Here is a 16,977-nt window from a genome sequence, read left to right on the forward strand (position 1 = left end):
AATAAGCCAAGCTCATAGATACACAGAACAGACTGGGGTTGCCTGAGGTCGGGTGGAAAATGGGCAAAACAGATAAAGGACATCGAAAAGTACAACTTCCAGTTGCAAAATAAGGCACGGGGATGCAATATACAACACGGTAACCACAGTTGATGATATTATATTCCTATCTGGAAGTAGCTATGAGAGCGGATCTTGAAGGTTCTCATCACAAGAAAAATAATTTTATAACTGTAGATGGTGATGATGTTAACTAGGCTTACTGTAATGATCACTTTGCAATATACATATTATGTTCTGGACCTAAAATTAACATAGAGTTATATGTCAATTACACCTCGATTTAAAAACACACTAAATAACTTAAAGGACCATCAAGTCAGCTTTCCCTTGTTGGTCTTGATAATTATTTAGAAAAGCAAAAAGGCATCCTCAGGTATTTTCTCCCACAAACTCTACAGTTCATATCCATCCTTCCATCCAAAAAAAGCACAGGACTCTCCACTTTTCAATATTTTTTATTGTTTGACAGGCATTTACAACGTTCCATTCATAGACCTAAAAACATAAAAATAGACCTTCTTTCAGCTTATAAAAGAAATATATAAGAACTTTTGACATAGACACATCATGACCTTATGTACAAGAGACAATGGCACCCTCTCCAAGCACCAGACTTTCCAGCATTTTCAGACAAACCCGTTGCACTGGGACTGGTCAGTGGGACTATTAGAAGCCTCCGCTTCAGTTTTCCACCCAGACACAATCGAATTAGAGATGATATGGAACAATGCAGTGATACAAAGGGTATAGAAACCATTCTAAAGCTCTTTAAGAAAATCAGAAGATATAGCAAAAATTTAATAGAATAAAACTCTCAAAAGATCAAGCTCAAAGCCCTGGAAACCCGAAAGGGAAGGGATACAGGGTGGGGAAGCAGGAAAAGCAAGCAGGGGCACAAGAGCGTGATGTTCTGAACTCTCTATTGTCTGGAAATATAAATTCATAACTGATTTTTATAAAATATAACTCCTAAAGCTACTATAAAATTCAGGTCTTTAAAGTACCTACTGATGTGTCAAACACCAAATAGATATTTTCCCCAAAAAGAAAGTTTTCATATTATTTAAATCTTTTTTTAGGAAGTGGACATTGTGAAATGGGGGGGGAAAAAAGCTATAAACCTTTAAAAAAAAAATTGAAAGTGCTTTAAATTGTTTTTGTTCATCCTGTTTGGAAATCTGTTTAGTAGAACATTAGTTGTTTTCTCTTTTTTAGCATGTTTACCCTGTTTGTTGGCATGAAGAAAGTGTTAAATACAAGACATGTTTTTGAAAAGATTGTTTTGTTAAGAGGTTTGGTTATGGACTATCAGGGAAGGGGTAGGTCATCTACGGATGGAGATGTAACTATGGTGGGAAAACCAATGATCACCATGGCAACCCCGTGAGAAGGAGTCTCCCCTCCCCCGCCATGTGCAACAGACACACACACTGCCCATTCCGGTGTCACGTTTAATCCAACCAAGCTCCCATCTCAAATAGAGATTCAAACATTAAAAAAAAAAAAAGAAAACGAAAAACTGCTTCTTGGGAAAAAAGCTTCTCCTAAGCATCTTGTTGGCCTTTCATATATAAATATAAAATCACCACACCTCACTCTCTCTGTAAAAGGTAAAATCCTCATTCTTTAAACTCAGAGTTACACTAACTGTAAAAGTCTCATCTGTTTGTGCCCCCCTGCATCTCAGATAAAATACAAAAAATAGTGTTTTTTTAAAGTGATAAATTTGGATCTCTTTTCAAGGAGTTTGGCATCTTTATAATTCTATGCAAAACTAGAACTTCCGAACACCGACATCGAGTAAGACCAGCCATAGACTAAAACAGAAGAGGAAAAATGGAAAAATAAAAAAAAGGCTCATCAAAACATAAATCTTCACCCTCTCCTCACACATTCTTAAAATACACAGAAATTCTCGGACATTTAAGAGGGAAAGGAGAAAGAACACTGCCAGCTTTACAGTTGCTTTGTTTTCCCAACTAGGAAGTGGCTCCTGGATTAATTTCAGATAAGAGTCCTTATTAATTTTTCATGTGCTATCCCTTAAGCTAATCTGTTGTACATAGTTCAACTCCTGGGGTAGTTTGCCTTTCAGTGCTGTAGAATTTTTCTTTCTTTTTTTTTTTAAATTCTTTTAGGCCCTGATTAATTGAGAATAAATAAAAGCCCTTAGTAATAATATACAGAAGCTCAAGCTGATTTGGGATTCTTGAACAACTCTTTCCGATGTGGTTAAAAATGATCAAGTTGGGTGGCTACATGGCTTCAGAACAAAGTCAGCTGCCAAAACTGTTTGTGTGCAAGAGTGCGACTTAAAGGGAGCCTCCCCCCGCTCGCGGGTCCCGTGGGGGGAGTGTAGGGGGCGGTGGAGTGGGGTGGGGGGGCGGCAGACGTATCTACACGGACTCGCTACGGATGGGGGAACGTGACACAGTCAGATCTCAGTGTTCAGCTTGCGGGAGGGGGCAAAGTCTTCGCGCCTAACCCAAATGACCTCCTCGCTCGTGCTCTCCGGGCCTCCGTTGATGCCCGACAGGGCGGCTTGCTTCTTGAGCTGCGTCATGCGGGACGCGTGACTGTCCAGGGGCCTCCGGCCTCGCTCCCGCTGAGTGATGGAGGCGGCCTGAAGCCGCTCCTGCAGGTCGCTGTCCGCCGCGGCGCCCTTGGCCGACTCACAGAACTCATCATCGTCACTGAGGATGTCTGTCTCCTTGATGTCATCCTGCTCTTCATACTGAGCAAGATCAAACTGTTCCTCCACCCAGCGGTCAGTGTCCCCGCCACCGGGGGGCTGCTGGGGGTCTTTCTCCGGGCTGCTGGCGGAGATGGCATCGGAATCAATGGTAAACCTGTTTCGGGCCAGTCGCCGCCTCCTCCTCCCAAGAGACTTGCTTGGGGCGGACACTGCACACACACACAAAAATATAACAATAAAACCCCCACATGCTTTACATGTGATGAAAATCCAGAAAGCAAATACAAGCTAAAGGAAAGGAAAAAGACTATGAGATATGCATTTAGGGCCTAGGTATCATTTGGGGCTTAAGAGTCCAGTCTGTCTCCGGGGGGCAGGGACGGGGGCTTTACCTGGCACAGATGTGTGGGCTTAAGAGGATATTCTAGTCATTGAGGGAAGGGCAAGGAGGTGGGCGGTGGTGATAGGGACGTGGGTGGGTTGTAGGTTACGGGGAAAAGGGGATTTGACTCCTGAAATAATCCATGTCTCTACCTCTGTACCTGGGAGGCAGGTAATACAGATTCCTGCTGTTGTCAAATCCACCACTGCCGCTGGGATAAATGAGCGCTCTCCTTCCTGACCATGGCCTGTGGCACAGTGCTCTGAGGATCCCCCAGGGGCTGTCCTAGAGTCATTTAGCTGGAATAGGCCTTTAGTAAGGACGGAGATGCTTTCAGAGTTTCACTGTCTTTAGAGAAATCACCATGATGTACCAAGGAGGGAAAAATACTGGTCCAGGTTATATTGCTTTCTGAATGTAACATTTCTTGAGGATCTTCAGGTACCTTAAGGGTGCACCATTGTTTTCTTAGAGGCTCAAGAAAAGATTGGGTCTCAGAGATGTCATGTCCTCTTTCTGACAAAAGCCTCAGGTGAAACTGAGGCTAAAGCAACTTTGAGCCTTAGTCCCTTCCTGACTCTGTTCTATGTATCCCCAATTTCTCTTCCACAGAGCAATTAAACTACTAGTGCCTGAGTGGAATGAGAAAGGAATAATACAACACTCAAGCAGCTGATGAGCAAAGTGCAAAATAAAGTGACTAACAGTTAAGAAAAACAAATCTCTGTATTCTGTGTTTTCACCTCACTGCCCTCTAGGAAGTCAGTATTACTAAAAACAAACAAAATATGCCACCCAGTCAAGCAAACAATCACACAGACACACACAGACACACACACACTAAAGACACATGGAAACACTGCCACTTCTCCAGTGAAATGTACCACGTGCTTTCCCATAGGAGGGGGGAGCCTAGACACCAATAAGGAGCTGCTTTCTTGAAATCTATACCCGGAAATTCATTAAACTGCTTCAGGGCTGCAAAAAGTATTCCTATTTCCTGCCAAATATAGCCTTGACTTCAAATATAGCAGGTGCAAGGTCGGTAACCCGGACAACAGTCTAAATTGGCTCCCATTCTGACCATCCTCTATCTCAGATCCCTGTGTTTCCATCATCATCCTTCTCATTCAAGTTGGGGAATGAAAATCACTCCCGGAAAAATACAAAACAGAAAGAATAAAAAAATAGTACTACTCCATTGGAAAGAAGCAAAAATTATTGTTCAATATTACCTCAATATCATCACAGTAGAACCTGACTCTCCAATCACTATATTAGAACTACCTTAATTCCAAACTGGAATACTGGAAATATTTGTCAAGGATGTGCTGGCTGAAGTATTTAGGGGTAAGGAGTGCTAATGTCTGTATTCTGAAGACATGTCAAAAGCAAGATGAGTTGATGGATGATGGATGGATATGCGGTAATGAAAATATATAAAAATGTTAATTACAGACAGTAGGTAGGGATGTGTATAATTCTTTCATTTGTTCTATATGTCTAAGAATTTCCATAAGAAAATGTTGAAACAACAAAAAAAAATGTGTAGTTGGATCACTGGCAGACATTTGGTGAAGGGAGGCAGAATATTGGCCTTTACTGTTCTACTCAAACAAGAGCAAAAGGAAAAATAAACTAGCCAGGTGTCGTGAATCATGACAATGAGTAATGAAGCCTAACAATCTGTCCTTTACTAAAAGAATACATAATAACCTAGCCAGCCGTATGGGGTTCCAAGAGACTATCTTTAACTTGAGTGCCGCCATTACTCACTATTAAGACTGATTAGCTAATACAGTGCTGACCCATTCAAACAGCATTTTTAAATCATCTAATGTGAATGATGAGAGTGAGGAACTTCAAAAGCAAAGTGATAAAGACTTTCTTCAGCCAAAAATGAGCTATTAGGCTCTGACATCAAGGCTTTCTCTCTTGATATTCAAGATAATAGGGTAGGTTGTAGCAACTTTGTCTTCTTTCCAAAGGGATCTCAGTGGAAAAACTTCTGAAAATGCTTAGTTTCAAAGTGAATGGAGCTCTAACTTTAGGTTCATCAATTAACAACTAAAACCTGGCCAATGACAAGTGGGTTTTCCTGAGGTTGGGACACATAGTCCCAATCCTAATCAAATACATCTGGAAAGTAAAAGAAACAAATGAGATAATTCCAAGATGAAATTCTCTGCTATAAGCGCTAAAGAGATGAACAAAGCTATTTAATACATGAGGTCTCCAGGAGAAATCATGGATGGGGAAGTATGGATACTGGCAAGCCCAGAAGAGTGCTAGGTGTTCACTGTACCAGATTTCCAATAAACACTTAGCAACTGATTGAAGAATAGATATAACTAGTCCCTTTAACATTAGCTAAACTTAAGGTACTTAGAGTGTAATATACCCTGTCAAGCTAGGCAGGTTCTGTCTGTGAAAACCTTTAACCATTCACAGTGCCATACCTGCCTCTTCAACACAATTGAGAACAAGCAGAAAATTCACCAGAACAGAAGGCGTTTTGGCGAATGCAAAGGAAGCCTCTTTTATTGGAATGTTCCCTGCAAAATTCTGGATTGCCTCTTAAGAAAGAAGTGGTAAAAATGTTAAATCTTGATGTCTTTAATACCCAAGTGTTATGAAAATATCTTTCTTCCTAGATAGATTTTAATGCCATTTACAGGTGGTAGTATTGATCTTTACTGCTTCAAGGTGATAGAATAAGTCCTAAAAGAGTATTTACTCTGGGACCATTTAAATTCCAGATTCTTCTTTTCTAATAGCAGCTCAAGGCTTCCCCAAATCAACACAGAAGCTAAAATTAAAATAATTGCAGGCACAGGTAAGGGTAACATCTGATGGGTCATCTGGTCTACCAAACATGGCCTCCCTACTGAGAACAGGCCTGGCTGTGTTTCCGGAGGACAAAGCCACCACGTTCTCAGAATGGTGGGCTGTGACCTTGCTGAGACATCACACGCTGCTTTTTTTTTTTTGCTGGACAAAGCTGGCTGTCATGCAAAGCAGCAGCTCTCATTCGGCAAGCAGGCTGAGACAGCCCCTCCCAGCAGGAGAAGGCGCTCAGTTCCTGGCTTGGCGAATGAGAGGGAGAGCTCGGCATCCAGGAGGAGGAGGGCAGCCAAGGGCGAGCTTGAGGGAGGGCGAGAGGCTGAAGCCGCCGGAGGGGGGCAAAGGCAGGGGGCCTCACACCAGGAGAGGAGGTGCTCCAACATCAGCCGCCACAAGGCCACATCTACGTCCTGCTCAACGAGGACATCAGTTCTACAGAGGAGTGGGGGTGACGGGGATTTTGAACGTCTGAATCCCCACAGTACCTGCCCTGCTCATGGCCGGCCGGGCCCCCTTCAGCGCACACAACCGCTTTCCTCCGAAAGGGACATATTGCTGGGACGAGGGAAGGCTCTCGGTCTTGAGGAGCTGTCTTCTGTGCTTATCTCGCAGGATGGAATGCACAGCCTTCAGGAAATCCTTTCGGCTCTCTGGGGAGCTATGAAAAGAAGATTTACATGTGTTGGGGAAACAGCACTTAACACATGGTGAACTTCTGATGCTATCAGGTACAGTCAAACAAATATCCCTGAGGACCAAAGTTAAAGATGGGAGGTCACCACTCCAATTTCACTGCCGAGGAGCGTTTTCATCGCTGGAGATAAAGAACACGTATTCCTTTCCCTTTATGCTTTGTGACTCATCTCCTGCAGCCAATCTGGGACAGAGTGCCCCATTACTGAATAGATTGATGGAGAGATGGATTTTACGGACAGAGTTGCCAGATTCTGCTCTCAGTACTTAAGGCTGAGCCTTTCATTCTACAGTGTTTTTACAGACAAAGGAACCAAGAGATTCTTGCAGCTCTGCAGCGCCCCTGAAATAATGCCCCAACACCCTGAGCTTCCTTTAATTTGGCCTCCTTGTTAACACATTACTGAATGGGGAATTTCTGCAGAACCTAACATCTGTGGCCAGTGATTTACCAGGTTGGCCAAAAAGTTCATTCGGGCTTGTCATTGTATCTTACAGAAAACTTGAACGAACTTTTTGGCCAACTCAATTGTATGTAAGTGAAAATTGAAACAACTCCGGTCAGTAACATTTGGGCAACAAAAAAGACATATTAATACATCTCTGGTCAGTAATGTTTTAAATATATCAGTGCCTCCCACGGCACATGTCAACATGAAAATATTAAAGATACATTGTTAAGAACTGAAAAATCTTCCCAAGTCCCAATTCCCAAAGTACATCCTAGGTCAGTTATTTTTCTTGCTAAGAGCTCAATATTTTTACCCAGGAAGTTTTACCTGGTATTCCCTATTAACAATGAATATGGCATCTCTGGGGCAGGCTTATTGGACCCTATGGATTTAACAACAACGACAAAACCACACGCATATTAGCCTAAATAGATAATGTGGTAAAGGCAGTGCTACATGTGGTAAGGGTGGTGCTAAACCACACATAGATTATTCGAAAAAAATTTCTGTTCTAGTTCCAACAGGTTCCCAGGATTTGGATTTATTGTTCCCTGTCATCCAACACAGACAGGTGAAGCAGAAATACAGAATACACGCTTTGAAGTCAAACCCACTGAGTTTGAACTCAGAGTTCATTTGATATAAGGTTTTAGCAAAGTAGCCTCTATGAGCCTTGGCACCTCATTTGTAAAAATGGAATAAATACCTCTGGCTGATTAACTGAAATAATGCATGAAAGGCGCTTAGCCTAGTTGATGTTTGGTAAATGCGTCTTCTTACTACATCAGCAGTCACACTGTAAAATATTATTAACAACCATAAAATATTTATTCTGTTGAAAGTATGGGCTGCACTTGAGAAAAGTACAATTCTCAAATTCTCAAGAGCCCAAAGAGAAGGAGGTGAAGGAGAAGCAGAGGGGGATGGGGAGGGGAGGGTAAGAATAAGAAGAAATAAGTAGAAGCCCACATCGTAAGTTCAGCTTCCACTCCAGATCTGCAGGTGAACCTGAGTCACCTGCGCTAGCCTCCCCAGGCTGAACTTTCTCTGCGTGATGATGAATCCCTGCAACAGGGCACCATGCCCACCTCCTCCCCGCTGACTCTCCCATCTGTTGCATCTCAGAGACGTTACAGAGGAAACAGTGCACCCAAACCCCAAAACCAAACACTGTAAGACAACCACGTCCTTCTAACCCACCAAATGTACACTGGGGAAAAACACCCTCATTCGAATGTTAGGTATGTATGAAAATTCCAATTTCCTTTTAGAAAGATACTAAATTGACCAGGTTACTGTCTGCATTCTAATAAAATTAATTGATCTGATGACTCTTACTCAATTAAGTGTTAAGTACTTTCTCAAATGTATAGAAAAAGGATACAGCTTCTAAGGACGCACGGGCTCGTCCAGAGAACGCAGAGGGACTGGGGGCGCCACGCACAGTCACACCCCACCCTGGGCAGCACAGTCCGCGCTGCATGGCTCCAGCCTCACCTGCAGCACAGGTGGAAGACCCTCTCCGGCCTCCCTTCAGACTCCGACTTGACGTGGACGATTTCACACACAGCGTTTGCTTCCGCATCTAGGTAAATTGAAACAAGGATGAATGAGAGTATGTTTCAAAGAAATTTATTTGCATTTTTATAAAAGCATCTTGCATGCTTTGGTGTCAAGATTAAATACTGCAGAGCCGCCTAAGACCAAAGCAACTTCATTTCTGTCCCACGATCTCAAGAGGCTAAGTGATTGAGAGCTTAATGGATACAAAAGAAAAGAACGCTTGGAAAATTTCCAGTTGCTAAAATCTCTCTCTGGATGGTTTAAAAGGACAATCGGTCAATCATACTGATGAAAGAACTGACCCTTTTAGCTTCACCGCCCATTGAGCTGAACTATTTTAATTAAGTAATTCGTTGTTTTGGCAACAGTTGGACGAGATGGAGCCCAAGATTCCAGTGTAGGCCAGTGATAAAGAGAGGCAGGCCCTTTCCACCAGCAGGACAGCCTTCCCCCTGTGACCAGGCCTGGTGCCCTGGACAAGAATCTCCTGGGAATAAATGGGGCTCTTCTTTCTCAGTCCAACATAGAGCCCAATCTGAGTGAAGCAAAGATGGTATCCGAGAAGGTAAGAATAAGCTATATTTAGAAGTAATTTCTAAGTCTCTCAGTGCCTGAAGATCATGTTATTTTACCATGTTATTCATTAGTAGTGTTTATAAAGGAGACAGTTGATGGCAGGCACGCTGAACTCTGAACATTGTGCAGTCTCAGGCTTACCCAGTGGCTCCACACCCTGGTCACAGCAAACCCTCATCACACAAACCCAACCAGGACCCAAGTTCTCCCAAATGCAGACAAAAATCTAGAAATTTCCATCTTCTGATTCTCAAATTCATTGGCATATACTTCATAAGGAGACGTGTTGGCTAGTCTTTACAACGCCATGAAAATAAGCTTCCGTCTTGATGATTTTAAACTTGATTTGAATGAAAACATATTGAGGGTGAGAAGGGAATGTCACATTCACAAATATGGCTTTGTTTTCCAAACTTAAGTTCTTCACGTATTCAGTCCTCAAGGAAGGCAAAATTCCTGCCTGAGAAGCCTTTATAGTGTGCTGTAAACACGGGCTTTTCGGGATATAAACCAGGCACAAGGAAACACAGGAACTGGATAACTCACAACCTAAGACTGTAAAGTAAGACAATGCTAGTATTTAACAGCCCAAACTTCAAAATACTATTAGACCTGTTTGTAGACCTAAGATTTCTAGGTTCCTGAAAATTCACCTGTAAATCAATTTTACTAATCAATCAGAGTGAAAAAACAACAGGGTAAATCTCTGGGCCAGAAGGTTTGCCAGACAAATATCTGAAGGCAAATAGTCACCCCCAATGCATTTACCAGCCGTGGTTTCTTGCATTTGAGTTCTCTTTGTGCAATGCATAAGAGCTGTGAAGGAAGTGATTTCTAGTTTAACTTGGGTGAGTAACTGAAGGTTTACCAAATACTGCAGAAGGTTTGTCCTCATGACACTGGATTAGGAAAAGAGTTGGTTCTACAAGGACTAGAACCAATTTTATGGCTGATGGAGGGGACAAGTGCAAACAGGGAGAAGATGAGTAATGCCAATCAGACACAGAGAACTGTGCATTCATGTTAGACATCAGTGTGAAATGAAAATATCTCCTGTCATGTTAATAAACTAGAAATGTCACAGCCATCAGTGATTTCTGGCCTCCAAAGGTGAATGAGGGCTCCCAAAACTGCATTCCATAGGATGCTGCCAGCCCCTACAGTGACTGCTGAGGAGATGGGGGAATGCAAGAAGCAATGTGAACAGGAAAACCGGACTGGCCCCAGATGGCTGAGGTGCATATGAAAGGAATGAATTCGGTAAGCCCAGAGGCTTGCATCTAACCATACATAGAATGCTGAATGCCTTAACTTAATACCTGATCTTTGATGTTCAGACTGCCTGCTCCCTTTGTAGCAAACTTGTATATAGCCTGACATCCCCTCTTGCCTCCTTGGAACAGGTTTCTCAGAGCTACTGAGATGCCGTCTCCTGGGCTCGGAGTCCTAAACCTTCCCACCAAATAAAATAACTCTCTACTTTCAGGCTGAGACTATATTTTTTAGTCGACACCAGAAACACAAACAGAAGTACAGATGACTGTGCGCCTGGAGAGCCCCCCTTTCTCAGCCTCCCTTTCCTACCAGAAAGCTGCACCTGCTGTCCAGGTGGGGCAGGGCTTAGCGTGTTCCAAGAGTTTCCACTTGACCCCAAAGCTGCTCCTCCCAGGGTGTGCCTGGGAGAACCACCGCTAATTGCTCCTTCCTATCAGACTTTATTTTTTTGGGCTCCAAAATCACTGCAGATGGTGACTGCAGCCATGAAATTAAAAGATGCTTACTCCTTGGAAAGAAAGTTATGACCAACCTAGATAGCATATTAAAAAGCAGAGACATTACTTTGCCAACAAAGGTCCATCTGGTCAAGGCTATGGTTTTTCCAGTGGTCATGTATGGATGTGAGAGTTGGACTGTGAAGAAAGCTGAGTGCCAAAAAATTGATGCTTTTGAACTGTGGTGTTGGAGAAGACTCTTGAGAATCCCTTGGACTGCAAGGAGATCCAACCAGTCCATCCTAAAGGAGATCAGTCCTTGGTGTTCATTGGAAGGACTGATGCAGAAGGTGAAACTCCAGTACTTTGGCCACCTCATGCGAAGAGTTGACTCATTTGAAAAGACCCTGATGCTGGGAGGGGTTGGGGGCAGGAGGAGAAGGGGACAACAGAGGATGAGATGGCTGGATGGCATCACCAACTCGATGGGCATGAGTTTGAGTAAACTCCGGGAGTTGGTGATGGACAGGGAGGCCTGGCGTGCTGCGATTCATGGGGTCACAAAGAGTCAGACACAACTGAGTGACTGGAATGAACTGAATTGAACTGAATTGAACTGAACTGAATACAGCCTCAAATGAAGCCCTGGATGGGCCCCAAGTCACAGAAACACTGCTATTCTAAGTCGATACCATGCTGACATTCACTTCTCTTCTCATGCACTAAAGCACCATCTAATCAAGGACTGAGTTGGCCAAAAAGTTCAAGACTGTCCGTAACATCTTACTGAAAAACCTGAACAAACTATTTGGCCAACCCAATACATTCATCACTACCTGACAACTGGCTTCACGGATATTTGGGTAACAGAAGAAGAAGTGACATTTCATGCTTATACAAAGATAAAGATTTGTAATGCTTCAGAAAAAAAAAAAAATGTATTCAATGGCTTTTTTGTGCTTTGGAGGCCTTTTGGGGTCTCTCAGTTAAAAGCCCAGTAAGTTATTTACATGGGCTTTGTCTGCTCACAGTCTCAAAGATTCTTTCCAGAAGTACAAGACTCACTGCTACTTAGACGTGTCACTGTAAAGTTATTAATATATATAACAGAATGAATAGAATTCCTTGGAACAGTAGTAAAGACATGACGTCCATTCACTTAGATCATTTAACAGATCGTTGGGCAAATAAGAGGCAATGAAAAGTTTGAGGGAAGGGAGACATAAGCAGAGAAGAGAAAAGATGGTGGAGTGGTTGGAGCCAAGAGTGTGGATTCAGAGAGACGGCTCATACAAGAAAGATGTACCCAACCCGTTTCAGAGTTTACCTGCACTGGCCAAAGCGCGAACCTGCAGAGCTTCGGTAGGAATCATGTGTCGAAACCGGAAGGGGTCCCAGTCCTCATAAATTGAAAGCCTGTGCGATCCTACCTGTAGGGAGAGAAGGAGCCCGCTGCATGAGATCTACGTCTCAGTCTGGACCAGACCCTCAACTTTCTAAACCAGTGACACTGCAGACAGAACAGCCCTGTGGTTGCCAAGGGGGAGAGGGGGTGAGGGACTAGGAGTCTAGGCTTAGCAGAGGCAAACTACTATACACAGGATGGGTAAACAACAAGGTCCTAGTGTATAGTCCAGGGAGCTGTATTCAACAGCCTGTGATAAACCATCATGCAATAAAATAAGAAAAGGAATGTCTGTCTATATGCATGTAACTGAGTCACTTTGCTATCCAGCAGACACTGGCACAATACTGTAAATCAACTGTACTTCAAAAGATAATAAAACTTAAAACATTAGTAAAACTCAATTTCTTTTAATTTAAAAAATTAAATTGTTTTAATTTTCAAAATAAAAACAGCAACGCTGGAATCCTGGGCTGCCCCCTACCAGCCCCATGAGCCCTTCTGTTCGCCCGGTAGCAAGCCAGAGGCCAGGTGACAGATCTGCTGAGGGTACGCAAATGAGCTTGCTAACCAAATTCAGGCAACAGAGAGAGAAAGTAAAAGGAGAGAAGGGACTCCAAAACAAGAACAGAGAGGGGACAGGAAGAACAGGGAGGGGGTAAAACTAGTGGTGCAAAGTTCTGGCCATGGTAGGTTCAATAGTTATTTACTGGCTGGCCAAAAAGTTCACCCATGTTATGGAAAAACCCCAACGAACTTTCTGGCTAACCCAGTATTTTTATGCTGTAAATGTGAGCCGCCTACAGGATGGACAATTTCCTCAGATGCTCAGTTAACACCTCAAAAAAAAAAATTCATAAAACATTCATGCCTGACAAAGGTTCAGAATTATAATTACACAGAGCCAGCTGAGAAGCAGATAGAGAGGGGAGATACTCTGAAACTGTGGGCTGAAAGAAAAAGTCTTACAAGTTTCTTCTTCTGTTTGGCGCCATCTTTATAGACAAGGACCACAGCAGTTTTGAAGACTGGAAGAACAAAACGAAGGTGGTTACGGCACGTCAGGCGTTGGGTTTTCCCCTTCACTTCAATAAGTTGTGGCAACAAACACAACGGTTATGAGGAGGATAGAGTCCCCATGAACGAGCTCCCCTTCCACCCTCCACTCCCTCAGCACATCTGAGAGACACAAAAGCCTGCTCAGACAAAAATTTCCAGGTCCCAGATAAGTACAGGAAGCCTAAACAGATGGAAATAAACCCTCCTGCCCCACTGGAAACTTTGGGGTAAATATATCTTTCAACTACACGCTCTCTTCAAGTTTCAAACTTCAGTTTATACACATTTAACAAAAATGTACTAGTTTAGCAGCCGAAGGAACACTGCAAACATCAATAATAATAATAATAATAGTACTTAAGGTAATTTCTATTTCAGTAAATCAAGCTGATATTACACAGTGCTCATAATTCAGAAAATATAATTCATCTTTTTGACCTGAATAAATAAAAACTGGTTTACTGAGAAGAATGCAATTCTACTTCTTCCAAACAGGATGAATCATCAGCCATTTCAGGACTTCTCTAGGAGTCCAGTGGTGGAGACTTAGCCTTCCAATGCTAAGTGCAGGTTCGACCCCTGGTAGGGGAGCTAAGATTCCAAATGCCTCTATGGCCAAAAAACCACAACATAAAACAGGAACAGCATTGTAACAAATTTAAGAGACTTTAAAACTATGGAGGACAGAAGGTGGGTCAGACTGAGAGCGTAGCGTTGAAATATACACACTACCATATGTAAAACAGCTAATGGGAAGCTGCTATATAACACAGGGAGCTCAACCTCGTGCTCTCTGACAACCTAGAGGGGTATGGGATGGGGTGGGAGGGGGGTTCGACAGGGAGGGGACACATGTATACCTGTGGCTGATTCATGTTGACATATGGCAGAAATCAACAAAACATTGTAAAGCAGCTATCCTCCTTTAAAAATAAACTTTTAAAAAAGGTTTTAAAAATGGTCAACATCCAAAAAAAAAAATTCTTAAAAAAAAATAAGCTGTTTTTAGAAGCTAGGAGTGTGCTGTTTTATTCTTATATTCTTTGGAGGCGAAGTGGAGGGGAGGCGGTAGAATGGTGTTATGCATAATCTTCCATAGAATACCTTAAGCAATGCCAAGCACATTTAACACTCAGTGATTCTAACTCCTCCTGGAAGAAGAACCGATGCCCAGACAACAGGGGTGACCCCAGTCCATTGCTGGCTCTCTATCTCCCTTCACACAGTGAGCCCGAGTCACACTAGGGACCCCGTCAGTCACACGGAGGGGGCACCCCTGGGTACCAGACGCAGAGAATTCTCAGGGACAGGCCCCCAGGCTCTCTACAGACCAACCCACTGTGTCTGGTTCCCTTTTCATCCTACCCAGGTAGGACGGGTCAGGTTCCCTATGTTTAAGACTGTTCTCATCTCCACTGTGGGAAAAGAGGTGATAGGGAGAAAGGGACCCCAGCCACTGAGTCTGTGCTGTCTAAGCACCTGACTTCACAAAAACCCCAGAGGCTAGACCGTGAGGTTCCCACTGAGCCCAGGAGGCCGCAGCAGCTGAAGGAGGATGTGCCCTACTGCCTGAGGAGGCCCTCAGTCCCGACCATGAAACCTTCAGAAATCACAGTGGCCAGGACAGCAGGTCCCTTTAAAAGTGAGGGAGATCCCCTCCAGGAGAGAGCGAGGGTGCCAGTGACCTTCACCTCCAAAGACCCACTACCTCCTTGGGACCAGAGCTGAGGGAAACTGCTGCCATACTACTGGCCTGCCTCGGGTTACTGGACCATCTAGGATCATGGTGGGAGGACCAGAGTGGACCTCAGCCCGACCTGTGAACACCTCTGCCATGATCCCTCCCTGATCCATGTGGTGACTCTCACTCAACCAACTCCATGTGTTGCCCATCCCTTCGGACACGGCCTTGACCTTCGAAACTCCTGGCTGCCCTGGTCAGCCTAAAACACTCGCTCCATTTCCCAAAGGATGAGCATCTAACGCCCTTCCAGGGTGAAGCCTGAACAGACGATGTCTGTGCCTCTTTTAAAGGTGATGACCATCAACCCTGAGCACAGACTAGCCTTCCTGGGAGTAAAACATCAAGGTGCTATGTTGGCAGCCAGTCAACTTCAGTTTCAGAAGAAAAGTGGCACCATTTCCTGAGATCAGAGGTTCCAACGGAAACAAGACAACCATGCTTTAAACCCAAAGCTGCCTGCTCAGAGCTGATTACTTCCCTCCGAGCAACTCTTCCTTGTTTCAAAATGCATTTCTAAGGCTCTGTTAGTTCTGCCTTGCTACTTAAAAATCACACCGAAACTGCCAACATGTCACCTTTTAAGGACTGGGAATCGTTAAAAAGTTGCTCATTATGATGACAATAGTCTGTTCATGTCTGCTCAGTCACTTCAGTCACATCTGACTCATTGTGACCATATGGATTGTAGCCCGCCAGGCTCCTCTGTCCATGGGATTCTCCAGGCAAGAACACTGGAGTGGGTCACCATGCCCTCCTCCAGACACACACACACACACACACACACACACACACACACACTGCCCCTGACCTGGGCTTGTGTCACAAAAGCCCCAAACCTTAAAACTGCCATTTTCCTGGGCCTTTTCTATTACAGATTGGCAAGCTAGGGCCCACCCGCTTCTGCTCAACCCGCCAATATGATGCCCATTTGTTTACATACTGTCTATAGCTGCATCTGGCTACATATGGCCTCTGGGTCTGCAAAGCCTAAAATATTTACTCTGTGGCCTTTCACAAGAGTAAAGTTGCCAACCTCCTGGTTTCTCCCACTCATATGATTTTCTTATTTTAAATCTGTTTATTTCTAACTGCAGGAAATCTGTAAAATATAGGAGATAGGTATGAAAAATTCCAATGCTAACCTCTTGTATGGTTCATCTGTGCCCAGAAGCAGAAACAGGGAGAGAGATGGTTTGGGTCATTTCCTTCAGAATCCTACATCCCATAAATGACCTACAAAGAAAGCTCCCAGACCTCTCCTCGCAGTGGATAAGAATCTGCCTGCCAATGCGGGAGACACAGGTTCGATCTCCAGTCCAGGAAGATTCCACATGCCAAGGAGCTTCTAAGCCCATGTGCCACAAGGATTGAGCCTTAGCTCTAGAGCCTGCGCTCTGCAACGAGAAGCCACTGCAATGAGAAGCCCATGCACTGCAACCAGAGAGTAGCCCCTGCTCTCCACAACTAGAGAAAAAGCCTGCATGGCAACAAAGACCCAGCGCAGTCAAAAATAAATGATTTAAAAAAAGAAAGAAATTGCAATATTAGAAACAGAACTACTAAGAATGGGAAATGAAACAAATAGTATTCCTCCCCCTGCCAAAAATATCCACTCCTATCAAAAACCACCATCATGTAAAACTACCCCACTAACTCCTTTGAATATCACACTTGGTAACATGTTTCTTCTTTACACTTACATGCTTATTACTTTTAATTAGATGGCATCAACAGCTGCAATAGTGGCTCTTTGGAATTTTTAGGGATATCACTAAGGTTTTCAATGAAG

At 43.6% G+C, this 16,977-nt stretch overlaps 1 protein-coding gene across 7 annotated transcripts in view; it reads right to left on the reverse strand.

Annotated features, from left to right (window-relative positions):
• Nucleotides 1–500: 500 nt before the first annotated feature.
• The window catches only part of TIAM1 (TIAM Rac1 associated GEF 1), a 455,872-nt gene continuing 439,395 nt past the window's right edge, over nucleotides 501–16,977 (reverse strand). For 6 of the 7 annotated variants that reach the window (XM_070455140.1, XM_070455136.1, XM_070455138.1 and 3 more), the window contains 5 exons: nucleotides 13,355–13,413; nucleotides 12,308–12,410; nucleotides 8,627–8,714; nucleotides 6,470–6,642; nucleotides 501–2,967 (listed from right to left, as the gene is read on the reverse strand). In XM_070455140.1, coding sequence (XP_070311241.1) covers nucleotides 2,498–2,967; nucleotides 6,470–6,642; nucleotides 8,627–8,714; nucleotides 12,308–12,410; nucleotides 13,355–13,413 — 893 coding nt within the window. In that variant the 3' untranslated portion in view covers nucleotides 501–2,497. The remainder of the gene's footprint in view (nucleotides 2,968–6,469; nucleotides 6,643–8,626; nucleotides 8,715–12,307; nucleotides 12,411–13,354; nucleotides 13,414–16,977) is intronic. The other variant, XM_070455141.1, reaches the window with a different exon arrangement.

Source organism: Odocoileus virginianus, chromosome 25, assembly GCF_023699985.2.
Source record: "Odocoileus virginianus isolate 20LAN1187 ecotype Illinois chromosome 25, Ovbor_1.2, whole genome shotgun sequence".
In the NCBI taxonomy this organism is placed as follows: domain Eukaryota; kingdom Metazoa; phylum Chordata; class Mammalia; order Artiodactyla; family Cervidae; genus Odocoileus; species Odocoileus virginianus.